The sequence below is a fragment of the Ahaetulla prasina genome, chromosome 4 (assembly GCF_028640845.1).
Source record: "Ahaetulla prasina isolate Xishuangbanna chromosome 4, ASM2864084v1, whole genome shotgun sequence".
NCBI lineage: Eukaryota > Metazoa > Chordata > Lepidosauria > Squamata > Colubridae > Ahaetulla > Ahaetulla prasina.
Genome location: NC_080542.1, coordinates 19,891,417 through 19,917,572, shown reverse-complemented (window position 1 = coordinate 19,917,572; position 26,156 = coordinate 19,891,417). Strand labels below are relative to the sequence as shown.

The 26,156-nt window shown below is 43.3% G+C and overlaps 1 protein-coding gene across 2 annotated transcripts in view; it reads left to right on the top strand.

Moving 5' to 3' along the window:
• The window catches only part of TGFB1I1 (transforming growth factor beta 1 induced transcript 1), a 33,875-nt gene extending 15,734 nt beyond the window's left edge, over nucleotides 1-18,141 (top strand). Inside the window, exons 4-11 of one of the 2 annotated variants that reach the window (XR_009154930.1) lie at nucleotides 37-179; nucleotides 3,275-3,371; nucleotides 4,439-4,538; nucleotides 6,481-6,750; nucleotides 8,096-8,269; nucleotides 9,221-9,302; nucleotides 12,302-13,653; nucleotides 14,186-14,324. Coding sequence is in view for 1 of the 2 variants with exons in the window: in XM_058181250.1 (XP_058037233.1) it covers nucleotides 37-179; nucleotides 3,275-3,371; nucleotides 4,439-4,538; nucleotides 6,481-6,750; nucleotides 8,096-8,269; nucleotides 9,221-9,302; nucleotides 14,186-14,334; nucleotides 16,630-16,896 (1,282 nt within the window). In the remaining variant the exon portion in view is untranslated. Of the gene's footprint in view, nucleotides 1-36; nucleotides 180-3,274; nucleotides 3,372-4,438; nucleotides 4,539-6,480; nucleotides 6,751-8,095; nucleotides 8,270-9,220; nucleotides 9,303-12,301; nucleotides 13,654-14,185; nucleotides 14,335-16,629 lie in introns of those variants that run through there. The other variant, XM_058181250.1, reaches the window with a different exon arrangement.
• Nucleotides 18,142-26,156: the final 8,015 nt, after the last annotated feature.

Below are 26,156 nucleotides of genomic sequence, written 5' to 3'. Positions count from 1 at the left end.
GCTCATCATCCTCGCCTCTTTTGCCTCTCACCACAGTACGGTCTGCAAGCCCCTCTCGCCCAAGGCGAAGGAAGCTGCCCCTCCGCCCTTCTCCTCCTCCAGTGGGGTGCTCGGAGCTGGGCTTTGCGAACTGGATCGGCTTCTCCAAGAACTCAACGCAACCCAGTTCAACATCACAGGTACGTGTGTGTGTGTGTGTGTGTGTGTGTGTGTGTGTGAGAGAGAGAGAGAGAGAGAGAGAGAGAGAGAGAGAGAGAGAGAGAGAGAGGAAGACACACATAGTTCTTTGGATGGCTTTTCACATGCAGAAACACTGGGCCTTGGAGTAGTTATTTTGTGATGTATGTAAACCTTACCTTCTACGCTGGCACATAGAATTCACTAGCGTAGACAGCTTTAGAAACAAGATTGCTCCGGTTATAGATGAGTGGTGGGGCCACTAACTTTTAAAATAGAACCTCCATTTGACAGAGACATTTTACCTCTAGAGAATTAGATGAAGTTGCAAGCTAACTTCAGGAGGGGAGGGGAATTTTTTGGTGTTGCCAACCTCCTCGGAAGCCTCTTTTCCGCATCACCCCTCGCGTGACCAGAAGTGGCATCAAACTGGACTCTGAAGCATCACACCAAGCTGGAATGTCTATTGTTTTTGGCTTGGTGTGATGCGTGAACCCAACCATTGTCATTTGTTAACCGTGATTTATGGCTCGGCGTATTGTGTGAACCCAGCCAACCCAGAGGTGGTTTTTCAGTAAACCATCGCTAAACTAATCATGACTTTGAGTGCCAATGTTTGCCGTTGTCCAGAAAAGTGATTCTAAAAGGATAAAATCACACATTACGAATATCTCTTGCCTGGATTGGTGTCCTATGAATGTGTTGGGCTACAACCCTCATAATTTCTAGCCGGCCTAGGAACAAAATGGGCCATGAGTTATAGGAGACATGGTCTAATACATCTGGAGAACATCTGGTTTGCAATGGTGGTGGTGGTGGTAAGAATCCTCTTCTCCCAAGGCGTCTTCTGATCCTGAAACTAAGGCTGGACTAGCTAGATGTGACACAAGAGCAATTCAGAATAAGGTTCTGTCCTTGGTTTTTCTGTTATCTTCTAGTTTCGCATCCTTTGTCTCCCCAGTATAGGTAGTCCTCGACTTAACAAGCAGTTCGTTTAGGGACTGTTCAAAGTTACAATGGCCCTGAAAAATGTGAATTATGCCCATTTTTCATAGTTATGACCTCTACCAGCAACCCTATGATCACATGATCAAAATTCAGATGCTTGGCAATTGGTTCATATTTGTGGCCGTTGCAGTGTCCCGAGATCATGTGATCCCCTTTTGTGATCTTCTGACAAGCAAAGTAAGTCAATGGGGAAGCCAGATTCACTGAACAACTGGGTTACCAAGCTTACCAATTGCAGTGATTCACTTAACCACTGTGAGAAGAACAGAGGTAAAAATGGGACAAAACTCCCTTAACAAATGTCTCGCTTAACAAGAGAAATGTTGGGCTCCGTTGTGGTCGTAAGTAGAGGACAACCTGTAGTTCTTAATTTAGCCATTACAGGTAGTCCTTGACTTACGAACACAATTGAGCCCTAAATTTCTGTAGTTAAGTGAGATATTTGTTAGGTGAATTTTGCTTCATTTTACAGCTTTTCTTGCTTCAGTTGTTAACTGAACCACTGTCGTGTTGTTCTCCAAAGCACCTGAGGGTAGAACAAGAAGCAATGGGTGGAAACTGATCAAGGAAAGAAGCAACTTAGAACTAAGGAGAAATTTCCTGACAGAACAATTAATAAGTGGAACAACTTGCCTGCAGAAGTTGTAAATGCCCCAACACTGGAAATTTTCAAGAAGATGTTGGATAACCATCTGTCTGAGATGGTGTAGGGTTTCCTGCCTGGGCAGGGGGTTGGACTAGAAGGCCTCCAAGGTCCTTTCCAACTCTGTTGTTATTATTATTATAATTGGTAAGTTGGAACCTGGATATCTGGTTTTCCAATTGACTTGGCTTGTCAGAAGGTTGCAAAAGGGGATCACATGACCCCATTCGTTTAGTGACCCCAGGACACAGCAGTGGTCATGAACCAGTTGCCAAGCATCCAAATTTTGATCACATGATCATGGGGATACTGCAAAAGTAACTTGGTAACTATGAAAAATGATCATAAGTCACATTTTTCAGTGCTGTTGTAACTTCAAAGGGTCACTAAATGAACTGTTGTAAGTCGAGGTCTACCTGGAGTTTTTAATTTAGCCGTTACATGTATGCTCTGCCTTTTCCTTTGATACTCAACTTGGTGTGGCTGGGATATCACCTTCTTTTATTGTTAACCCAACAATCCTGTGGGTCAGGTCAGGCTGAGAGAACCAGATCCAAAGACATTCAATAAGCTTTATGGTCAAGTGAGAATTAAAATGGGGTCTTTTTTGACCCCCTCCAGTCTCTAGATGTTGTCAGTACTAGGTAAATAAATCTGGGTGGTCCTTAAAATCCCAAGAATACAAGTGTTGGTTTGCGTAAAACGGCTGTGAAAAGTAGCTCCAGGCCTTGCTCTTTGCTGTGGTATCTGGGGTGTTTATTTGGTGGTGGCTGGGGAATTCTGGGAGTTGAAGTCCATACGTTTTATGCTTGCCAAGTCTAGAAAACGTGGTTGTAAATAGTTCTGGGCTGACATAAAGCAGAGCACCCAGGACTGCTTCATTTCTCAGTCAGCTTGCAACTTCCAAAACCAGCCTAAGGCTCTCTTGGCAGCAACTGCCCCGTTTGTTGAACAGAGTCGGCCTCTACGTCTTGGAGGCTCTCTAAACGCATCTCCCGTTTGCAAGCAGATTTGCCCCACCCACTGCCAATATATCCCATGAGACTTGACCTTTCCTTGCAATGGAGCATTTATTTCTTCCTCCATCGGCTTCCTATGATTTGCACTTTCCAACAGGAGGCAGGTTTGATTGAAGGATGGAAGTTCCTTCTCTGCCTTGGTGAAGTTGCCAGATCTCGGCACAGCAGGAGGAAATTGCTTCTTCCTTTCAATGTATTTCTGCCCAATTTTCCAAGGTTTTTTTTCTCCATGTACTTCCTCTGTGGGTGTTTGTGTGTTCTCCAGATGTTCTTTCATGTTTAGAAGTGTGTCAGTGCTGCCCTCTGATGGCTGATGTGTCAAATAGCACATGACTCAAAAAATTCCCCTTTCCTTTCCTTTCCTTTCCTTTCCTTTCCTTTCCTTTCCTTTCCTTTCCTTTCCTTTCCTTTCCTTTTCTGTCCCCAGATGAAATAATGTCCCAATTCCCATCCAGCAAAAGTCCTGCTGCAGACAAGGACAAAGAGAGATTGGACGATTCGACAGACGGTACTTCTTTATCCCGGTAAGTGGCAGATACATGGGAGAAACTGAGATAGAATTTGCCACTAGTCCTAAAAAGGTCTGAAAAACATTGTTTTTGAGGCAATAAATCTAAATACCAAGTAAAATTCTCTTATCATGATATTATTATTATTATTAATAATAATAATTAGTATTTCTGTTTTATAACCTGGAGCAGTGTTTCTCCATTATGACTTTCTCCACTTTAAGATGGGTGGACTTCAACTCCCAGAATTCCCCAGCCAGCCATGCTGCCTTAAGGGTCAAGGTTGAGAAACACTGGCCTGGAGAATTGAGAGATCAAAATATCCACTGCTGAAGTAGAATACATTACCATACCCAGCACATTAGAGATGTTCCTTCTTTTGAGAGTTATAAAAAGGATAATTTTTCAAGGACAGATTTTTCTATCATAGGAAATTGAATGCAAAGACGCTTCTCCATTAGAGAGATTTTTAAGGTTCAGTCATTTAGGATTTGCAGTTAATTATCATATAGACACCTAACCCTATCTCTAACCCCTGAACTAACGCAGCTGTTACTCCAAGTAATACAGACACAGAGCTTCTCAGTATTAAGTGGGACGAGAACCATACAGGTAGTCCTCATTTTTCGACCATAACTGGGATCATTGCTAAGCAAGGGGGTTGTTAGGTGAATCACAACCAACTTTATGACTTTTTTTTTGCCACTGATCACTGTAGATGTTAAGTGAATCGTGTGGTCATTAAGCAAATCCAGCTTCCCCCAATGACTTTCCTTGTCGGAAGCCAGCGGGAAGATCACAAATGCTGATCATGTGACACCCCCCCTCCCCCCAGGACACTGCAACCATCATAAATAGATGCGTTACCAAATGCCTGAATTTTGATCACATGACCACAGGGATGCTGAGGTGATCATAATTGGGAGGATCAGTTATAAGTCACTCTTCTCACCACTGGTGTAACTTCTAACAATCACTAAAGTGAATGGTTGTAAGTCAAGGATTACCTGTATCATCCTGCGATTAGGAGAACCATGCAAAAACATTCCCTTCCCGTCTTTTCATGGCTGTTCTCATCACAGGTCAACAATGTCTCCATCTGCCAAGCCGACGGCCACCTCAGCGACTCTGGAGCTGGACAAGCTCATGGCTTCGCTGTCGGATTTCCGTGTCCAGAGCAATGTAAGCATGTTGATCAGGTAGTGCTAGGGATGAAGATGAAGGGGACCCACTAGTTTTCAGGATTGTTTGGGGTTTGACCACAGTATTGTGCGTGTAGGTGTTTGAGTACCGATGGAAGAAAATATTTGCAGTTCAAAGTTGAACTGTGGGTTCTTTGGTTCTCTATGATCTTGGTGGTTTTCTTGCAGGCGTTTCATTACCAAACTAAGTAACATCATCTGTGCTAGTAGGACACCGGTGTCAAACTTGTGGTATCATGTTGCAGTCACGTGCAGACGTATTGCAATGTTTTTCCCTTTGTGGAGCTGGGGTGGGCATGGCCTGCATGTGACGCATCCGGCCCATAGGCCGCCAATTTGACACCCGTGCATTAGGGAGTATTAGAGAGAGTAGAGAGAGCAAATCCCAACATCTAACGAGCATCGATGGTGTTATCTAGTATGGTAATGAAATGTCTGCAAGAAAAGCTCAGAGAGCACCAAGGACCTCACAGAGATTTCAGTACAAAGATAACATTCTTGAAACAATTATTTTTCTTTTAAAAAAAATAAATCCTTAGTTGCAAAGAAAGGCAGAAGGGTCTGATAAACTATAAAAGTTTGTGTGTACAATTGTGTATATGTGTGTATTTCACTACAGATAGAAACTTTGGGAAAGGTTCAAGATCCTGGATTGTTTCCGCCACATAACACATAATTTCTACAGATAAAGTAGAAAGATTAAGGTAAAGGTTTATGTGCTAGTTGTTCCCGACTCTAGGGGGCGGTGCTCATCTCTGTTTCAAAGCCGAAGAGCCAGCGCTGTCCGAAGACATCTCCATGGTCATGTGGCCGGGATGACTAAACGCCAAAGGCACACGGAATAGGAATAGGAATAGGGACCAAATTGGTCCCTATTTTTCTATTTGCATTTTTTTAGGTGCTTTCGAAATGCTAGGTTGTCAGAAGCTGGGACAAGTAACGGGAGCTCACCCTGTTACGTGGCACTAATTTAATTTAATTTTTAATTTTAATTTAATTTAATTTTAATTAATTTTAATTTAATTTTAATTAAAATTAGACTTTAATTTAGACAAACGTAGAAAGATTAGGTTTGCCTAAATTAAAATAAATGGCATGAATAGATGGATTGCACAAAAAGCAACCCCTCTCTGTATAAATATGCACACAAGCACAAACCAGATCTGCTTCCAACTGCCTCCTCAGAATGTAATGGCTCTCAATGCCCTCAGAATCTATTTTCCTGAACTATGTGAAACTATGCAAAAGTTCTTTTTTTCTTAAAAAAAAATAATGCTTAAAGTTTCTCTGGCCAATTTTGAGCCATGAATTTACTCTGAGAAATTAGATGTTTGGGTTTTTTTTTTCCAGCTATGCTGGGCACCGTTCTAACTTTATTTGATAAGAGCATACAGGTAGTTCTCGACTTATGACCACAATTGAGCCCCAAATTTCCGCCGTCAAGTGAAAAATGTGTTAACTTGAGTTTTGCTGCATTTTACCACCTTCCTTGCCACAGTTCTTCAGCGAATCCCTGCAGTTGTTAAATTAATAACCACAGTTGTTAAGTGAATCTGGCTTCCCCATTGACTTTTCTTGTCAGAAGGGCACAAAAGATGATCACGTGACCCCAGGACACCGCGACCATCATAAATATGAGTCAGTTGTCAAGCATCTGAATATAAATCACATGACCATGGGGATGCTGCAATGGTCACATGTGAAAAATAGTCATAAATCACTTTTTTCAGTGCCGTTGTGACTACGAATGGTCAATAAACAAACCGTTGTAATTCACATCCTTTTCTCCTAACACAGAAGAAAGCAATTCTCTTAAGGTTTCTGGAGATCGACCCTGAAGCCTTGCCCAAATAAGAGAAGTAGCCATCGATAACATTGTTCAAACGTGACTCTTAACTACCTTATGTTTTCTAAACCTTTAGCTTCCAGGAGTCTCGGCCCCCACCACCACCACCACCACCACCACGGTGCCACCAGTACCTGCTCCTGCCCAAGTGCCCTCAGCTCAGCAGCCTGTGGTGTCATCTGTCTGTCCAGGCCCCACTGCTATGTCCCCCCAGATGTCTCCAGGCCAGCCCAGCGGGAACCTGGATAGCATGCTGGTGATGCTGGAATCGGATCTCAGCCGCCAAGGCATTTCCACCACAGCCAAGGGGCTTTGTGCTTCCTGTCAAAAACCCATCGCCGGGCAGGTCAGCGTCGTCTTGTATGTGGGTCAGATACCTGGGTGGATCTGATGGGTACAAGCAGGGAAATCGGGAAGAACCAACATCACATCTGGAATTAGGAAGACATTCGCCTGCCAAACTTTTTCCCTCCTTGTGAATTTTTAACTGCTGTGGAATCCTTCTCCACCTTCCGTATCCTTTTGAATGATCACAGAAGGCTGAAGGAGAAATTGCTGACCAACTCTATCGCTGTAATTTGGATTTAGGCTTAAATTTAAACTTGGGTTGAGAAGGCTAAAACATATAAAGAACGGTTGCTGGAACTGGGTATGTCTAGTGTAATGAAAAGAATATTCTGGGTTTTAAGTCATTTAACCTTTGTTCATTTTAATCTTTAATTTTTTACTTCCCGTTTTTGTGATGTAAGCTTGACGTTGAGATGGCAGCAAATAAATTTAATAAATAAAATAACAATAAATAAACTGCAGTCTGTGGAACAAGAGAGGAGTAAGAAACCTTTGGGAGCAGAGATCTTTCATAGAGTCAGTTTAAGTCTGGTTAAGATGCTGGCTTAGAAACCAGGGGACAGTGAATTCAAGTCCTGCCTTAGCCATGGAAGCCAGGTGGGTGACTTTGGGCCAGTGACCAGGAGTTTGTGAATTCTAGTTCACCTTGGGCATGAAAGCTATTGGAATGGTTTTGGGCCAGTCCCCAGGAGACTGTGAGTTCTCGTCCCACTTTAGGCATGAAAATCAGCTGACTAACTATGGGCCAGTCAATCTCCCTCAGCCCAGCCCATCTCATAGAGTGGTTGAAAATAGGAGGAGGAAGGTATATGTGGGATACGTTCACCGTCTTGAACAATTTGTAAAAATAATAAAGGTGGGAAATATAATCAATCAATCAATTTAGGTAGTCCTCAACTTACAACCACAATTGAGCCCAACATTTCTGTTGCTAAGTGGAATATTTGTTCAGTGAGTTTTGCCCCATTTTACCACCTTTCCTGCTACAGTCGTTAAGTGAATCACTGCACTCGTTAAGTGAATCACTGCACGGTTTTTGCACAAATCTGGCTTCCCCATTGACTTTGCTCATCAGAAGGTCGCAAAAGGTGATCACGTGACCCTGGCACACTGCAACCATCATAAATATGAGCCAGTTGTCAAGCATTTGATCATGTGACCACGGGGAGTGTAGCAACGGTTGTAAGTGTGAAAAAGGGTCGTAAGTCACTCTTTCCCTTGGCATTGTAACTTTGTACGGTCACTAAACGAACTGTTGTGAGTTGAGGATTACCTGTAATGTCACTGTCTGATGGACAGTTGTTCACGTGGACTTCTTTCTTCCATTTTTCCCCCTCATCCAGGTGGTAACCGCCTTGGGGAGTACCTGGCACCCAGAGCACTTTGTCTGCACTTACTGCCAGAAGGAGATGGGGGGCAGCAACTTTTTTGAGAAGGACGGCGCCCCCTACTGCGAGAGAGATTACTTTCAGCTTTTCTCTCCCCGCTGTGGATTCTGCAATGAACCCATCCTGGATGTGAGTTTTTTTTTTCCTCCTGCTTCAAAACATTCGGTGCGGTTTTGAGCAAGTGCTGTGTGTGATCTGTGTGTGGTTTTTTTTTCTGAGAGTCCAATCTTGGATGTGGGTTTTGGGGCCTGCTCATTCACTTCACCCTTTTTCTCCTCAAGGGCCTGAGCGTTGGATAGCAGTGCAGTTTCTCTTTTTATTTCAGGCCACAAAGCTACTAAAAGGGCCTTTCCTGTCTTCCATGCTCTGATGGGGTTAGAAATCATGGGGGGGGGGTGTGTGTTGTGTTATTTGCAGGGTGAACCCCTGAAACTTTCAGTTCCTGAATGGTAGCATGAAACTTGACTTATGGCCATAACGGAGCCCAGAACTACAGTTATAAATCATGGCGATCGTTCAGTGAGTGACCCCCTGACAATTCGCCTCAGGCCAATCCAACAATTCAATTTAATTGTTTAAAATAACCTTAGAAGTTGTTTTAATTTTTGTCATTCACATTTCACTTCGTCCTTCTTTTGGCATTTTTAATTTCTTTAATTATTCTATTCCACCATTTCTTGACATTAGTGTAACTCCTGTCCTGGAGCGAGTTGTCTTGTGGCGAGTTGGCTACAGTGAATTGTCCTAAACCCACCTGATTTTACCATCTTTTTTTTTTTTTTTTTTTGTGACTCCCATTCTGCGGTTTTTAAGCAAACACGACAGCTTTTTAAACAAACTCATTTTCTTCCAAGGGCATTTTTTGCCAGTAAACTGGAAGTAACCGCCATCAACCAGTGAACAATAGGATTAGGATTAGAAATTTGCTGTAAAATTCACAGGAAGCTGTTAAACAGAAATCATGGAGGTTGAAAAAGAGTCGAGCAAGTTAAGAAACGCAGAGCAGCGATAACCATGTTTAGAGCATTTTTGACAAAGTGTTTTTCCTCCCCTTCTCCGGTCTTCCTGTGGTCCATTCAGAAAATGGTGACTGCACTGGACAAGAATTGGCACCCAGAGCACTTCTGCTGTGTTAAGTGCAGGCGGCCCTTTGGAGAGGAAGGTCAGTACAGCAGCTGGCAGGGGAGAGATTTTGAGTTCGACTGGTCCCATCCTGTTTGGGACTCTTTAGTTGTACCTAGATAGTTCTTTCAATGGGGTTCAAACTTTTTTTGGCCAGGAATTGATTTCACTTGAGTGACAGATAGTCCTTGATTTACCACCGGTGGCTTAGCAACTGTCCAAAGTTACATCCAACCCAGGGGTGGTATTCACTTACCTTCGCTATCAGTTCACAAGTGTGAGCACGCACGGCCACCTCTGTGCATGCGCAGAGCCTTCCGCGCAGGTGCAGGACGTTAAAAATGGGACGTGATGACGTCCGGGTGGGTGGGCGGAGCCTCCCACAGCTGCCGCTACCGGTTCACCCGAACCTGATAGAACTGGCTGCATACCACCACCTAAGAAAGAGTCCCTTCTGTGATCATGTGATCAAGCTTCAGGAGCTGAGCAGTACGGCTGCATTGACAATAGTTTGCAGCATCCTGCCGTCATGTGCTCATATTTTACAAAGGTTTTGATGTAAACCAGTACTTAGTTCTGGTTTCTGGCAAAACTTTGCACCATAGGGAACCACTGACTTGCTTAATGATTGCACATTCACTTTAGAACTGCAGTGTTTGCATTATGGTCCTATGTTGATGACTTAAGACTTACGACCACAATCGAAACCAAAATTTACATTGCCAACCGAGATAGTTGTCGAGTGAGTTTTGCCCGATTTTATGAGCTTTCTCGCCACAGTTGTTAAGTTAGTAACGTTGTTAAGTGAATCTGGATTCCCCATGGACTTTGCTTGTCAGAAGGTCGCAAAAGGTGATCACATGACCCTGGGACACTGCAATCATCATAAAGATGAGTCAGTTGCCACACATCTGAATTTTGATCATGTGACTATGGGGATGCTACAATGGTTGTAAGTTTGAAAAACAACCGTAAATCATTTTTTCAGTACCTGTCATTTAATGAATGGTTGTAAGTCAAGGACTATCTATAATGGTATGTGGGGAAGACTTTGAGAGACAGGAGGAAGAGAGGCTGACTAGGGAATGATCAGATAAGAAAGTGGGGAACATGGAGCTGCATAACAGGCAGAGAAATACACTCCTTACCATGCTGTAAAAAGAGGCAGTGGAAGATCTCTACTTTTCAGGCCTGTTAAATTCTGCAAATGGAGTCTTGCAATAATGTAGAATTAGTTTGTTCTCCAGTGTGTTGGAAAGCTAATCCAATTGGGTGGGTATAGAATCCTCTTCCACTCTGGAGACTGTCAATATGTGGTACCTTGCTCAATAGTAGTACCTGTGAGAGGGATCTTGGAGTTCTAGTGGACAACCATTTAGATGTGAGCCAGCAGTGTGCAGCAGCTGCCAAAAAAGCCAACACAGTTCTGGGCTGCATAAACAGAGGGATAGAATCAAGATCACATGAAGTGTTAATACCACTTTATAATGCCTTGGTAAGGCCACACTTGGAATATTGCATTCAGTTTTGGTCGCCACGATATAAAAAAGATGTTGAGACTCTAGAAAGAGTGCAGAGAAGAGCAACAAAGATGATTAGGGGACTGGAGGCTAAAACATATGAAGAACGGTTGTAGGAACTCGGTATGTCTAGTTTAATGAAAAGAAGGACTAGGGGAGACATGATAGCAATTTTCCAATATTTCAGGGGCTGCCACAAAGAGGAGGGAATCAAACTATTCTCCAAAGCACCTGAGGGTAGAATAAGAAGCAATGGGTGGAAACTAATCAAGGAGAGAAGCAACCTAGAACTAAGGAGAAATTTCCTGACAGTTAGAACAATTAATCAGTGGAACAACTTGTCTGCAGAAGTTGTGAATGCTCCAACACTGGAATTTTTTAAGAAAATGTTGGATAACCATTTCTCTGAAATGGTGTAGGGTTTCCTATCTGGGCAGCGGTTGGACTAGAAGACCTCCAAGGTCCCTTCCAACTGTTATTATTATTATTATAATCCGATCCTTGGCCATGCCTCCTCCTACTGAGCACGCCCAGATTTTGATTTGGTCATCGAGCGAAGGAGCCCTGTGTGAGAGTGCTGGTGCTAAGAAAGTCAAGAGTGTTCGTGATTTCTACAAAACTGTAAGACCGGCTCTGCGCAAAGTCATTCGCACGTTGCAAAAGGCTACAGGTTTTGTCTGACTTGTAGGAGCTGCAGTAGGGTAGCCCACTTGCGATTTTGGGGGCGGCGGGTCCTGAAGGGATGCCATGACTGTTTAAGAGACTGGAAGTCTCTGATAAAGGAAAGCAGTCAGACAGCTGATTGAATCAGCAAGCACTGCGGTCATTTAAAAATGCTGGGCTAGGACAGGCTCTGGAAGGACTGCCACTTGAAGCGGAACCCTCTCTTGCCTGTAAAAAAGCTGAAAAGCAGCTAATTAGAGCTATTAAGGCACAGACAAAAGACAGGATTGCAAGATATTGAGGCTCGCTTGCCGGCTTAGTCAGAAACAGCAGCCTATACAGCCCCGAAGCCACTGGCCAGCTGAAACGGCAAAGAAAAAAAGAAAGCCAGGACAGCAGAGGTCCTTTGTGACACTGAGCCTGTCCTAATCAAAGGGGCAAGAGATATCATGGCTGACCTTGTGAATGCAACTGGAACAAAGGGGGGGGGGGTTTCAGAGAACCCTTGGACTCTCTCCAGATCAGGGGAGCTAAGGGAGCTAAATCTCTCACTAGAGGAGTGGCTGAAAGGTTAAAAGCAGAAACCATTTCCTCTGGGAGAGCCACCAAGATAGAGGAGGAGGATGCTATGAGGCGCCATAGGGCTATCAGCAGGGAAATAGCCAAGGCGGAAAGGGAAGCAGATCAAAGAAAGGGGGAAGGATCTCCTGGAGAAAGGGAGCTTGAAATTTCCCGCGTTTCGCCTGCTAAGCAGGTAAAGAGCAGCCTGTCGAGATGGAACAGTAGATTCCTTGCTGCCAAGCAGGACCCCTAGATGGCGCTGGTGATCAGTTTCATCAACCTTTTCTTTGTTCAGAAGGCAAGGATAACACTTCTGTAGCACAAGAAAAATCTTTGCCAACAGATAATCGGTGGGGGCCGATGGCAAAAAGGAATGAAAATGGCTCGAGAGGCCACATTTGCACCCACAGCATCTGAGCTACGCACAAGGGAAAGCTGAGATCCAGAACTTTTGGATCAAGTGAAAAATCTGATCTCAACATTGTCGCAGGCCATTAAGGTCACAGGACACCTACAATGGCGACAGGCAGCCACACTGACACAGGAATTACCTAGTAATCAGGATCATTTCAGATCGTCACAAGGAGAGATGGAAGCTCCCCAAATTCAAATTTTTCCTCCATGCCAAAAAGAGGATCAAAAGGATTCAGACCTCTCAGAAGATGAAGGGAGGAATCGTGAGTCCCCAGCATCTGCAAGACTTTTTTGACCGGCCCTTTTTAGTTCATTACTTTTTAAGGCCAAAGCAGCAACAAATATGGGGACTGACCTGGCCACTGCAGAGACAGCTACAAACTCAGCAGATCCAGGGGAGCTTTGATTCCCAAAGCCCTCGAAGGAGACCGAGGAGATTCCTTCAAATGATTTCTTCCGTCATGTAATTTGAGGGCAATGGGACAAACCTGTGGTGTTCACACCACCAGGTGGTACCGATAAGAGATTTTATAATATGTCCCCAGACCTAGCTCAGGAGCTTCAATCACCAATGGTAGATGAACCGGTCACAGCCTTAACTTCCTCCTCCATATTAATTAATGATGGGGAGGACTCTGAAAGCGGAGGATAGAAAGGCAGAAATGACGCTCCGCAGAATGCATCAGGCATCTGCCTTGGCAATAAGATCTTCCACGGCTGCATCATTCTTCAACAGGGGCTGTGCTTGTTTGGCTACATCAGATGCGAGAGAGGATTGCTCCTCAGACGTCCACGCCCAACAGGATTTCAACAAAGTGATAGCTGCAGTTGAGTTCTCGGCAGATGCCACAATGAATGCCACCAGGTTTGCCTCCAAGGCTGTGGCCACCTCTGTATTGGCCCGACGAATACTGTGGCTGAGCCACTGGCAGGGAGATATGAGGTCTAAATGGAGGTTAGCTTCAGCACCTTACAAGGGTGGCAAGCTATTCGGAGAGGCCTTTGATTCTGTGTTGGTGGAGAATAAGGACAGGAAGAAAGTCCTACCCTCAAGAATATCGGACCGGCATCAAGCCCCCCTTTTTTGTAGACCTTTCTTTTGGTCATCAAATGCTGTATTCGGTACCCACCAATTCCAGAAACAGAAACACATAGAAACAGACAGCCGGACAGATTCGGCTTCAAGGACAGATTGGATTATCCTTCCAGTACGCTGAGAAGCAGCGTTATCAGGTAAGACCAATGCTCTTTTGGTTGTGTCTTGATCTGATCTGAGAGGGATCATGAGCAAGTTTTTTTGTGTGTGTCAGAGTTTAAAGTTTATTGTTTTATGCTCCAAAAGTCATAGGGAGAATGACAGAGATGGGATGATGTAATAGAGGAGGTTTGGTACAACTTATGACTGGGTAACAATCTTTTTCGCATGTAGCACAAATGTGCAATTGAGCACCATGGTGCTTGTTGGCCTTTATGGACTATTGGTTGCCCAGAGAACCAGTCTTCCCAATCAGGGTCTCCTCAAAGTTTTTGAATTTCATTTCCTGTTGTCCCCACCCAAAGGACTGCGGCCCATTATATGGCTTGAGGTCCAGCTCAGTTGGAGGGCTCCTGGTTGGAGAAAGTTGTGGTGTCCTTAACTAAATTTCCATAGCTTCAGATTGGAAAAGAATTCTGAATCGGGCCTTTTGCTGATAGCCCTTAGGTGGTCGCTGAGCTGCACCATTTTTTGGTCCCTTCCCTATTGACTTTCTGTCTCCCCCTGCAGGCTTTCACGAGAAAGACGGGAAGCAGTATTGTCGCCAGGACTTTTATGAGCTCTTCTCCACTCGCTGTCAAGGGTGCAGCCAGGCTATCTTGGAGAACTACATCTCGGCTCTCAATGCCTTGTGGCACCCAGAATGTTTTGTTTGCAGGGTAAGTAGCAGCTCTGGGCCAGGGTTGGATTGTGTGCAATCTTGTCAGGATGGCTAGAAAACCAGTGGTGGGAAATGGTTTTGCAAAGGAGAATGTTTAGTCATTTTGAGTTCTCAAGCTGAAAATGAAACTGACTGGCTGCGGTTCAGCTCTCACAGTCTTATTGTTTTAGTTTTAATTTTGCCCTAGCTACAACTGACAGGAAAACTCTTTATGGGGGCGAATTTGTTGGACTTCTACTTGTGGCTCCCCTTGCAAAGGTGATGGGCGTTGGGTGAGAAGAAGAATAATGGTTGCTCCATTGATCATACTTAACATTTGCAAGGTGAAGAAAACAGCAGTTCAGAGCTTCTGAAAGCAACCTAGGATTTTACTTATTAAATTTCTCTCAACTAGGCAAAATAACGCAACCCCTTTGTGCTAGCTGAAGACGGCTCTGAAATTGGGGAAATGTCGTACCTCCAAGAACCTCATTTTGGGATCCCTCTGCAGGTTAAAGGTGTGACTGAGACCTGGCACATCTGGATCTACTCCACGGCTGAGTCTTGAAACAGCTGTGAACTTAGATCTTGATACAGGTAGTCCTTGACTTACGACCACAATTGGGCCCAAAATTTCTGTTGCTAAGGGAGACATTTGTTAAGTGAATTTTGCCCCATGTTATGAGCTTTCTTTCCATGGTTGTTAAGTGAATCATGTCAGTGTTGTTAAGTGAATCTGGATTCCCCATTGACTTTGCTTGTCAGAAGGTTGCAAAATGGGGATCACATGACCCCGGGACACTGCAACTATCATAAATAGGAGTCAGTTACCAAGCATTTGAATTTTGATCACGTGACCCTGGGGAAGCGGCAAAAGTCATAAGTGAAAAACGGTCATGTCCCTTTTTTTCAGTGCCATTGTAACCTTGAACGGTCACTAAACGAACTATTTTAAGTCAAGGACTATCTGTGCAGCATAAATTAAGAAAAAAAAATGCCATCGGGTAGAAATAGACTCTTAGTAAAGAGTTTCCAGGTTGAATTCAAGAAGGATAAAAGGCAAGGAAATTTTCTTTTTTAAAAAATGAAAGATCTGCCCAAATTAGTTAAGATATTCACTAAACAAAAAATTAAGAACAAATAAGGAACGTCGTGTGAGCCTACTTGGCAGGAACAAGGGATTTTTGACAAATCCCAGCATTTCTCATCGTCTAATAATTCAGCCTAAAATCAACTTCTGATCAAGCCTTACTTGGAAGCAGTTCAATCCCACAGATTGTGAGCCAGCCTAGCTACCATGTTTCCCCAAAAATAAGACCCATCTTATATTTTTTTGAACTCTGTAATAAGTGCTTGGCCTTATTGACATGTGCTCAAAAGCCCGACTGGGCTTATTTTCAGGGGATGTCTTATTTGAGGGGAAACAGGATAGATGTTTACAGATTAACAGAGTTGGAAGGGACCTTGTAGATCATCTAGTCCACCCCCACCCACCCAAGCAGGAGACCCAACACCATTTCCGACAAATGGCAGTCCAAGCTCTTCTTGAAAGCCTGCGGTGATGAAGCTCCCACAACTTCCGAAGGCAGCTTCTGTTCCACTGGTTGATTGTTCTCACTGTCAGAATATTTCTCCTTATTTCCAGGTTAAACCTCTCCTCTTGTTTGTCCCATCTGCTATCTGCCAGACTTCAAGTCTTTCTAGTCATCCTGGCAGGGGAGATGAATTGTATACTGACAAGACCCAGATGGGGAGTGGTGTGTGGAGGAAAAGCATGTACTCTGGATTGTGTGAGATTTTGCCCAGAGTGCAGGAATACTATTGGAAGGAAATGTAACCTGGTAGACACCCATGAAGTTACAGGTTGCCTTTCACTTATAAACCACAGTTTATCCTCAACATGACTAAATTGGGATCAGAATTTACATTACTAAACAAGGCAGTTGTTAAGTGAGCCTCACCCAGTTTTATGACTTTTGCCATGGTCGCTGAGTGACTCACTGCAACTTTTAAGTGAACTGCATGGGTGTCTAGTGAATCCATCTTCCCCCACGGTCCTTGCATGTTGAAAGTCATCTGGGAAGGTCCCTAATGGTGGCCACATGGCCCCTGGATTCTGCAACCATCATATAAATATAAGTGCACAAATTTTGATCATGTGACCATGATGATGGTCATAAGCGCCAGGACTAATCGTAACACCCTTTTTTCGGTGTCGTCGTCAATTCAGTCACCAAAACGAATGATTGGTAAGTTGAGGACTACCTGTACAGGTGGCTGCCTTTAATCCCCCATGGTTTGCTCTCTGTTCTAGGAATGCTACACCCCGTTCATGAACGGCAGCTTCTTTGAGCACGGCGGGCGCCCTTTCTGCGAGATCCATTACCACAAGCAACGTGGCTCCCTCTGTTCCGGCTGCGAGAAACCCATCACCGGCCGCTGCATCACTGCCATGGGCCGGAAGTTCCACCCGGAGCATTTTGTCTGCGCCTTCTGCCTCAAGCAGCTCAACAAGGGCACCTTCAAGGAGCAGAACGAGAAGCCCTATTGCCACCCTTGCTTTATCAAGCTCTTCGGGTGACTGGGAGGGGCCCTGGCCTTGCTGGGGTCAGGCCACGCCTCTGCTGGCGTGGGAAAGAGGGAGGGCCCATCGTCGGCTTTTGAACAAGCCGCACCCACTGCCAAGCATGGGGGAAAAACACCTGTGCCTTAAGGGGCCCCACCCCTCAACCTGGGAGCCCATCCACCATTGCCAAAAACCACGCCTGTAGATCAGAGCTACTCGCAAAGCAAGCAATGAAGGAAGCAAGTCAGATCTGCTCCTCCCATCCTTCTCAGAAGCCCGGCCTCTGTTCCCACACAAGCAGCCAAGCGTTATCTCCCGCCCCATCCTAGGCCACTTTTAAGCCACCACCACTCCAGCACCAGCACTTCTGACAGGAGGCCCTGCCTTAAGCCACATCTCCAAGATCAGCTGGTGAGGTCCTCAGGAGACCAGGATGTGATACAATTACACCTCTGGTGTCTTTACTCCTAGGTCCAGGTTTATGGGTTGGGGTTTGCACACTCTACCCTACAACTCGTCTAAACCATAAAGCCATCTTGGTGGGAGTCAGCCAAATCACATCCAAGTTTTTTTGGAACATCTGGATATTTTTATCCTGGTATTTGTGGGGAGCAGTGGTCTACCTGAAAGACCTCTTGATCTCAACCCCTAAATTAATTCCCTTGCAACCAAAGATCAACAATAACTCCTTACCCTGACTTTTATTTTTATCGTGTACGAATACAGAACTGTGACCATCCAAAGTTTGGTCAAAACTGCAACTCCGAGAAGCGCCTGCCAACAGAAAGAGGTGCTATGAAGATGCTCAGGGGCGCCTGGAGCTTTCCAACTTAGTTTATGGATTTTGATGCATTGAGTGGCTCCTTTGTAAGTCAGGATGTGGGGGGGGACAGGGGTGTCAATATTTCTAAGGAAGTTGGTGGCACACCGGCCTTTGCCAACGGTGGGGAGACTGACCAAAAACACACATATGGTTGTGTGATGCTGCAGTTTATGCATTTGCATCAGATAACCAGGATGCAAGTTTTGTATCGACCCTACTGCAAGTTATTTTTGTCTCCTTGTGGCCTGTGGAGCTCTGTGGTTTATGGCTACTGGATTTCCTTGAAGGAGCTTTTGACAAGGAACCAGTTGATAATGGGAAAAAAAGGATGCAACATCTTGTACTTCCCCCCCACCCCTTGCGTCTTCAGTTTTTGTTTTTATTTTTTTGAAAAAAATATATCACAAATGATGACAATCCTTTTATTTAAAAAATTACCCACGGAGAAAGCAGGGGAAAGAGAATATGTCACAGCTCGTCATTAGGCTGCATCAGGGCCATTTTTTTTAAAAAAAAAATCTTACTGTGTGGCGGTTTTTATTATAATACGACTTGGCTGGGATTAAGGAGCACAGGCTCTTCCTTCTGCCACTCAATTTTTATGCCAACTTTTTACCATGCTCACTGCTGTATTATATAATAAATTTCACAATTAAAAAAACCAAAGCAATTAGATTAGTTGCTTTTGTGGAAAGAAAAGCATTTAGACACGCCACCCCACACCCACAACCTAAGATAAAGTTTATTACCTTTTGAGCTAACAATGTCTTTATAAGGTTCGGAACACTGAAGTGCCCTGTTTTCACTTCTAATTCCTTATGAATCAAGGCAAATATACCTGTCCCAGGATATGTACCTCAGCAGACACATTCTGGTGAGAGAAAAGTGTTTTTTTTAATTTCATTTTGTCACAACAGTATACACAAACATCGACATAATACAACAACACATCATAAAAGAAATATATATATATATAAGCAAAAGTATGCAATAATTATGTTAATTTGATATAATGAAAGGGAACAATAGGACAGGAATGGTAGGCACATTTGTGCTCTTATGCACGCCCCTTATAATAAGTTCCCTCAGTATCGGCTCCAGTACGAGTCCAAAAGCTCAGAATATCCCAATGACTGGCCCAGATTGGATCTAGTTTCTTGTTTGATGCACAGTGATTTAACTGATGCTGTACCTAAAAGAATAATTATTAGGCTGTGGTGTGGGCAACTTTTTGGTCATCAGGGATCAATTGGGGAAGTGCAGAGTAGGTATTTATGACACAAAGTATGTGGGATAAAGTCAAAGAAATGGCCAAGTCATATATTCCTCAAATATTACACAGAAAAGATATGACTCATTTATTCCGCAGCTGACTAGTACTGCACCTGAAAAAATACTATTAGCTTGTGGTGTGGGCAATGTTTTGGTCATCAGGAACCAGTGTTTCTTATCTTTTGGCAATTTTAAGCTGGGTGGACTTCAACTCCCAGAATTCCTCAGTGCAGACTGGGGAATTCTGAGAGTTGAAGTTCAAACCACTTGTCAAGGTTGAGAAACACTGTCAGGCATTATCTGGGGGAAGTGCAGTGCATGTGTTTATAAGAAAGCATGTTGGTAGATCAAAGGGATGGGCAAATTGTATATTCCCCTAATGTTAACACAGAAGAAAGACTAGACTAGAGCATCTATTTCTGCAGAAATTTCCTTGCATTTATATCCCATGTTTTGTAGCTTTATCTGCCTTCCCACCTGAATTGTTTCTCAGGCCTCAAACATCCCTGCTACTTAAGAATGAGGGGGAAACCTCCTTCCTCACGGAAATGCCAAATGTGGGAATCACTGAACTCCCAGATTCAAAAAGACGTATCTGCATTAGCTATCATTCCAGTAGCCATGTTCATCCCAGGCTCATCTGTCTCCCCACTCATTTCCCCTCGTGGTAAGGCAACGGATGAAGGCTGCAATGCTAACCAACACCGGAAGGATGCATCAAAATGAAGGTAGATCTACAGAGTTGGCCAAGGGATATAGTCCAATTTTTCCTGGGCAACTAATACTCTATATTAGATTCTAGGATAGGTTTTGATCAATTTTTGTCAACCTTGGTAATTTTAAGGTTGGTAGACTTCAACCCCCAGAATTCTCCCATAAGAGGAGTGTGCTGGCTGAGGAATTCTGGGAGTTGAAGTCCATCCATTTTAAAGTTATCAAGGTTCTCAGACATTGGCCCACATGATAGCCCTTGTTGACACCTCTATTGAATGCCTGATGTTCCCAAAGCTAGTCTCTTGATCCAAAGCTCAACCCACAATCCCTACATATATTCACTCCAGTGTGGCATCTCTTGTGTTTCATCAGGGTAGAGCTATTTGTAAAGTCGCTGCCTGCATGGAGTCTCTGGTAGATGACCAGTTAGGATCATTATGGTGGAAAGACCAGCCTCAACCGAAACAGCCACAGTGTGAGTCTGGTGGTCATTCAGATAAACTGCTGAGGGCAAACCATAACACACATGTAGGGTTTTTCCCCCATTTGGCTTCGCTGGTGGACAGCAAGGCATGATGTACATTAGAACATCTGGTCACAAACACTTCTGACCATGATCAAATTGGGTTCTGACCAAAAAAATTCACACTTTTTTTTCACGGCCGATTTCCCCTTTTGCGCCACTTTTTTTGTAAGTGCCGAAATTCCAAAATTAGGTTCAGGTCACGACCAAATTGGTTTGCAACTAAAGTTATGGAACGAATTATGGTCATGGTTCTACTATATCTCTGAATCCTTTGCCACAATCTATACCAGTGGTAGTCAACCTGGTCCCTACCGCCCACTAGTGAACATTCCAGCTTTCATGGTGGGCAATCCCCAATCCCCAATCCCCAAAATGACAGAATGATCTCAATCCGAATCCAAGGCAAACCATTCAATATCACAGTAGTTCAAGTCTATGCCCCACCACTGGTGCTGAAGAAGATGAAATTGACCAGTTCTATGAAGCCCTACAGCACCTGATAGAATTAACCCCAAAAAATGATGTCCTTATCATCATGGGAGATTGGAATGCTAAAGTAGGAAGCAAAAGATAACCGGAATAACAGGCAAATATGGCCTTGGAGTACAAAATGAAGCAGGGCACAGGCTGATAGAATTCTGTCAAGACAATACGATGGTCATAGCAAACACTCTTTTCCAACAATGTAAGAGACCACTCTACACATGGACATCACCAGATGGTCAACACAGAAATCAGATTGATTATGTGCTCTGCAGCCAAAGATGGAGAAGCTCTATACAGTCAATAAAAACAAGACCAGGAGTTGACTGAGGCTTGGATCATGAGCTTCTTCTTGCAAAATTTAGGCTTAAACTAAAGAAAGTAGGGAAAAGTCAAATGTCAAATGTGAAGTCAAATGGGCCTTAGGAAATCTGAACAACAACAAAGCTAGTGGAGGAGATAGTATTCCATCTGAGCTATTCAAAATCTTAAAAGATGACGCAGTAAAAGTGCTATACCCAATTTGCCAGCAAATTTGGAAAACTCAACAATGGCCACAGGATTGGAAAAGGTCAGTTTGCATTCCAATTCCAAAGAAAGGCAATGCCAAAGAACATTCAAACTATCGCACCATTGCACTCATTTCACATGCTAGTAAGGTTATGCTTAAAATCCAACAAGCTAGGCTCCAGCAGTATGTGGATCGAGAACTACCAGAAGTACAGGCAGGATTTCGTAGAGGCAGAGGAACTAGAGATCAAATTGCCAACATACGCTGGATCATGGAGAAAGCTAGGGAGTTCCAGAAAAACATCTACTTCTGCTTCATTGACTATGCTAAAGCCTTTGAGTTTGTGGATCACAACAAATTGTGGCAAGTTCTTAAAGAGATGGGAGTACCAGACCACGTTATTTGTCTCTTGAGAAACTTGTATGTGGGTCAAGAAGCCACAGTGAGAACTGGACACGGAGCCACTGATTGGTTCAAAATTGGGAAAGGAGTCCGACAAGGCTGTATACTATCACCCTGCCTATTTAACTTATATGCAGAACACATCATGAGAAAGGCGGGGCTAGATGAATCAAAAATTGGAATTAAGATTGCTGGAAGAAATATCAACAACCTCAGATATACAGATGATACCACTCTAATAGCAAAAAGCAAAGAGGAACTAAAGAGTCTCTTGATGCGGGTGAAGGAGGAGAGTGCAAAAGTTGGCTTGAAACTCAACATTAAGAAAACTAAAATCATGGCATCCGGCCCTCTCAATTCCTGGCAGATAGATGGTGAAGAAATGGAGGTAGTGACAGATTTTATTTTCCTGGGCTCCAAGATCACTGCAGATGGGGACTGCAGCCAAGAAATTGAAAGACGCTTGCTCCTGGGGAGGAAAGCTATGGCAAATCTAGACTGCGTACTAAAAAGCAGAGACATCACCCTGCCAACAAAAGTGCGTATAGTCAAAGCTATGGTTTTCCCAGTTGTAATGTATGGCTGTGAAGCTTGGACCATAAGAAAGGCTGAGCGCCAAAGAATTGAGGCCTTTGAACTCTGGTGCTGGAGAAGACTCCGGCGAGTCCCTTGGACTGCAAGGCGAACAAACAAGTCAGTTCTAGAGGAGATCAACCCTGACTGCTCTTTAGAAGGCCAGATCCTGAAGATGAAACTGAAATACTTTGGCCACCTAATGAGAAAGAAGGACTCACTGGAGAAGAGCCTAATGCTGGGAAAGATTGAGGGTAAAAGAAGAACGGGATGACAGAGAACAAGGTGGCTGGATGGAGTCACTGAAGCAGTAGGCGTGAGTTTAAATGGACTCCAGAGGATGGTAGAGGACAGGAAGGCCTGGAGGAATGTTGTCCATGGGGTTGCGATGGGTCGGACACGACTTCGCAACTAACAACAACAAGTAGGGGTTTTGTCCGATACTGAAGCACTTTCCTTTTTTTAATTTAATTGACTTTTTAAAAAAATTTCACAGCATTATTTAAAAACATTTTCATTAGGTTTTCATAAAATTCCCCGTGACAATTTAAATTTCTGAAAATATACTATTTGTATCACCCGCGCATAAGTTTAGTTCACGTTACGTAAGTAAAACTAAACGGCGCTAAAGGGCAACCGCAAACCTCGTCCCAGAATAGCTCGCGCATCTCCCCCCACACCACCCAGCTGTAACAGACAAGCAGAGCTGGTAGCCGGCGGTGCCCCCCCCAAACCCAATCCACGATGCGCGAGAGGCATGTGCAGACGACGATACACGGCGCATTCCTGTGGAACTGGTGGGCGGTTAGAAAATTTTACTACTAACAGAGATACAAAAGTGGGTGTAGGTATAAAAAGGTTGACCCCTGATCTATAAAGTCACTGTCTTGTGTGACTTCTCTGGGTGTCGCCAGGTGGGAGTTGAGACTAAAATTTTCACCACAGCCCAGGCACCAGTGGGTTTCTTCTCAAGGGTGGACTTGCTGGTGCTTTTTCAGAGTTGAGTTCTCAATGAAGTTCTTCCCACAACCCAGGCATCTGGAAAGCTGTTCTCCAATGTGGATTTTTTTGGTGTTTGAAAGAGGCGGCCAAACTTTTCTGACACAAAGTGGACTCATAAGGTTTTTCTGAGGCTGGGTAGCTTTGGGCCAATCACTGTCTCACAGCCTACCCCATTGGCTGCTGTTGTGGGAAAAATAGGGGGAGAAAAAAGTAATCATGTAGTTTGCTTCCTTGAGTTACTTATAAAGTAACTAAACAAAACCAGCACTTTGGTTTTGAACTGAGTCTGACAGCCAGTGTAGATGGGGAAGGAGACCGGAATAGTCTGTACCATGATTCCAATCCTTTCCTAGCCCTTTCTCCCAAATGCCTGTTTCTCCCAAAAACACACCAGTAGTTTACTACAATGTAAAATTATTGCGTAGCTTCACCTTAAGTTTTTCACTAATTAACCTCGATTTATCCCTAAACTTCTGAACATTTTTCCTTATGGTAAAGGTTTGTATTGATCTTGCTATAAAAAGAAGAAACTACAGAAACTAGGAAAAGGCTGACCGGAAAAGAAGAAAATAAATGAGAGGAAATTTTTCTAAGGACAGAAACAGAGTGAGGATGTGGCTTTTTTTGGCTAAGAGAATTAACTTCCAGTTCACATGGTTCTACTTTTCATGTCTTTTTTTGTCCTGTAAGAAATTGGCGAAATCCCTTCTCTTCAGGGAAGGTTCAAAAAAAATTTAAGATGATTGTTGCCATAGTGCAATCTAGAGGTGGGTTTCAGCAGGTTCTGACCAGTTCTGGAGAACTGGTAGCAGAAATTTTGAGAAGTTCGGAGAACCGGTAGTAAAAAAAATTGAAATCCACCACTGCTGCAATCATAGGTGGCACCGATAAAAGACAATGGGTCTTTAATCATGCTGCCATCTTAATTTTGTGTCTTCTGCAGCTGATGTCCCTGCTTTGCATTTTAAAATGGCTACCCTGCTGTAATTTCCTGAATTTCCCTTCAGCCTTTTTTTTTTCATATGATACATACAAAAATTACAAGATGCTGGCTTCATAACGGTGATAAACTAAGGCTGCAACACCTCAGAGACAAATCTTTTAACAGAAAATAAGAGGAAGCCAATATCAGCTTTTCCAAATTATCCTGTCACAAATCATGATTTTTGAAGTGTTGGACTAAATTCAATTGTGCACCTCAGTTGGGAGGCGGGACATTTTTAAAAAAATATATCTTGGTTATTTTTCTATCTCCCCTTTGTGCTAAAATATTGAGATAGTGTGCATCATAGTCCTTTAATCAAATGTTAATACCACAATGACCACTTTGTCACCTATGCTGAGTGAGAAAACAAAACAAAACCCTGAGTCTTTCAGCACCTTTCTTCACAGCTGAATTACAGGAAACGCAAAATTTTATTTTAAAAAGTATTACCAATAAGGGAAACAGGGGTAGCATACTTGAGTTCACATCTATGGTTGTGAGCAAGCTGTAAAATGACAGATTGTTTCTTACTTGGCATGAGTGCTTTCTTTTAGATCAATTCGATGCCATTTCATTTTGTGAAAAATAAAGGTTCATTTCAAGGGTCACTTAGGATAATTTCAACCAGTTGTAATAAAGGTACTGCATGGATGATATTACTTAGTTTGGTAATGAAATGTCTTCAACAAAACCATGAGAGTCAGATAGCAACAAGGACCCCACACTTTGACCCTAAACTACATATATTCTCTATTAATAAAAATATTTTATGGCAGGAGTGAATTTAAACATTTCTTTCTATGTATCTAAAGTATTGTAAATGCTTCAATTAAAATTTCTTCTACTAAATATTTTACTGTGTGGACCACAGTTATTCAGTCAATACATATATCTGAATTTTTTTTTTTTTTTTTATAAAAAGTTTTATTTTTACAATCATATCAAATAATTCATCCAATGTACAGTTATATACAATTAGTCGGGCTTGCCCAGTCACCACCACCCTTTTTAACACTCTTCCCTCTTCTACCTTCTTTTACTTTCCAAACCTTCCTCTCCTTCTCTTATCTACATCCACCTCCCTCCACCCTACACCTTCCTTCTCCTCTACTATCCCTCTTCCTTCCTCTTCTCCTCTTTCCTACCTCCTACTCTCTTTTCTCCCTCCCCACCGTTCTAAAATGGTAACTATGCAGACCCGACCCTACATTAATTATATTTCTTCAATAATCCCTGTACATTAACCATCACTCCATCTCTACCAAACCCCCAATTCCCTCCCCTTACCCCCACCCCCACCCCGACTTCCCAGAACAAAATGCAGGGTATCAAAACTAACAATCATAATCCAAAATAATTCCTAAATTATAATCTTTAGTCACACCACACTTAGTCACACTCTCAATTCCCCTCTCCTTCAAAAATATATCTAATACAAAATATTTCCTAAATTTACTCATATGCTATTCGATATTTTTTTATCTGATACTTATTTTGAATATAATCAATCCACATTTTCCATTCTAAAATATATTTTCTAGTATATAGTCTTTCAAGTAAGCGGAGATTTTGTCATCTCTGCCAGATTTGATACTTTGAGTGTCCATTTGTTGTTTTGTTTTGTCCATTCTTGATTGTAGGTCAGGGAGATATAGTCATAATAACATTCCTTTCTCTGAGAGTCAAGGACATCCTGCCCTGCACCTGGAGTGGTGTGGCTGGGAGGCATCTACAGTTGGGATGGTGAAGTGATTGGGCCATGTGATGAACATGTGGGTGCAGGGGAAGGGACTTGGACCTTCTTGTGGGAGGGGAAAACCCTGAAGCTTTCAGATTCGGCTTTTCCCAGATATGCCAATATGACATCTCTAATAAAATGGAACTTTGAGGAACTTCTAGCCTCGGAGTCTTCTTTCATTGGGGGGTGTTACTTGGAACCCTGACACCCTGAGCTACAAATATTCTCCTTTATCGCAACCTAGAA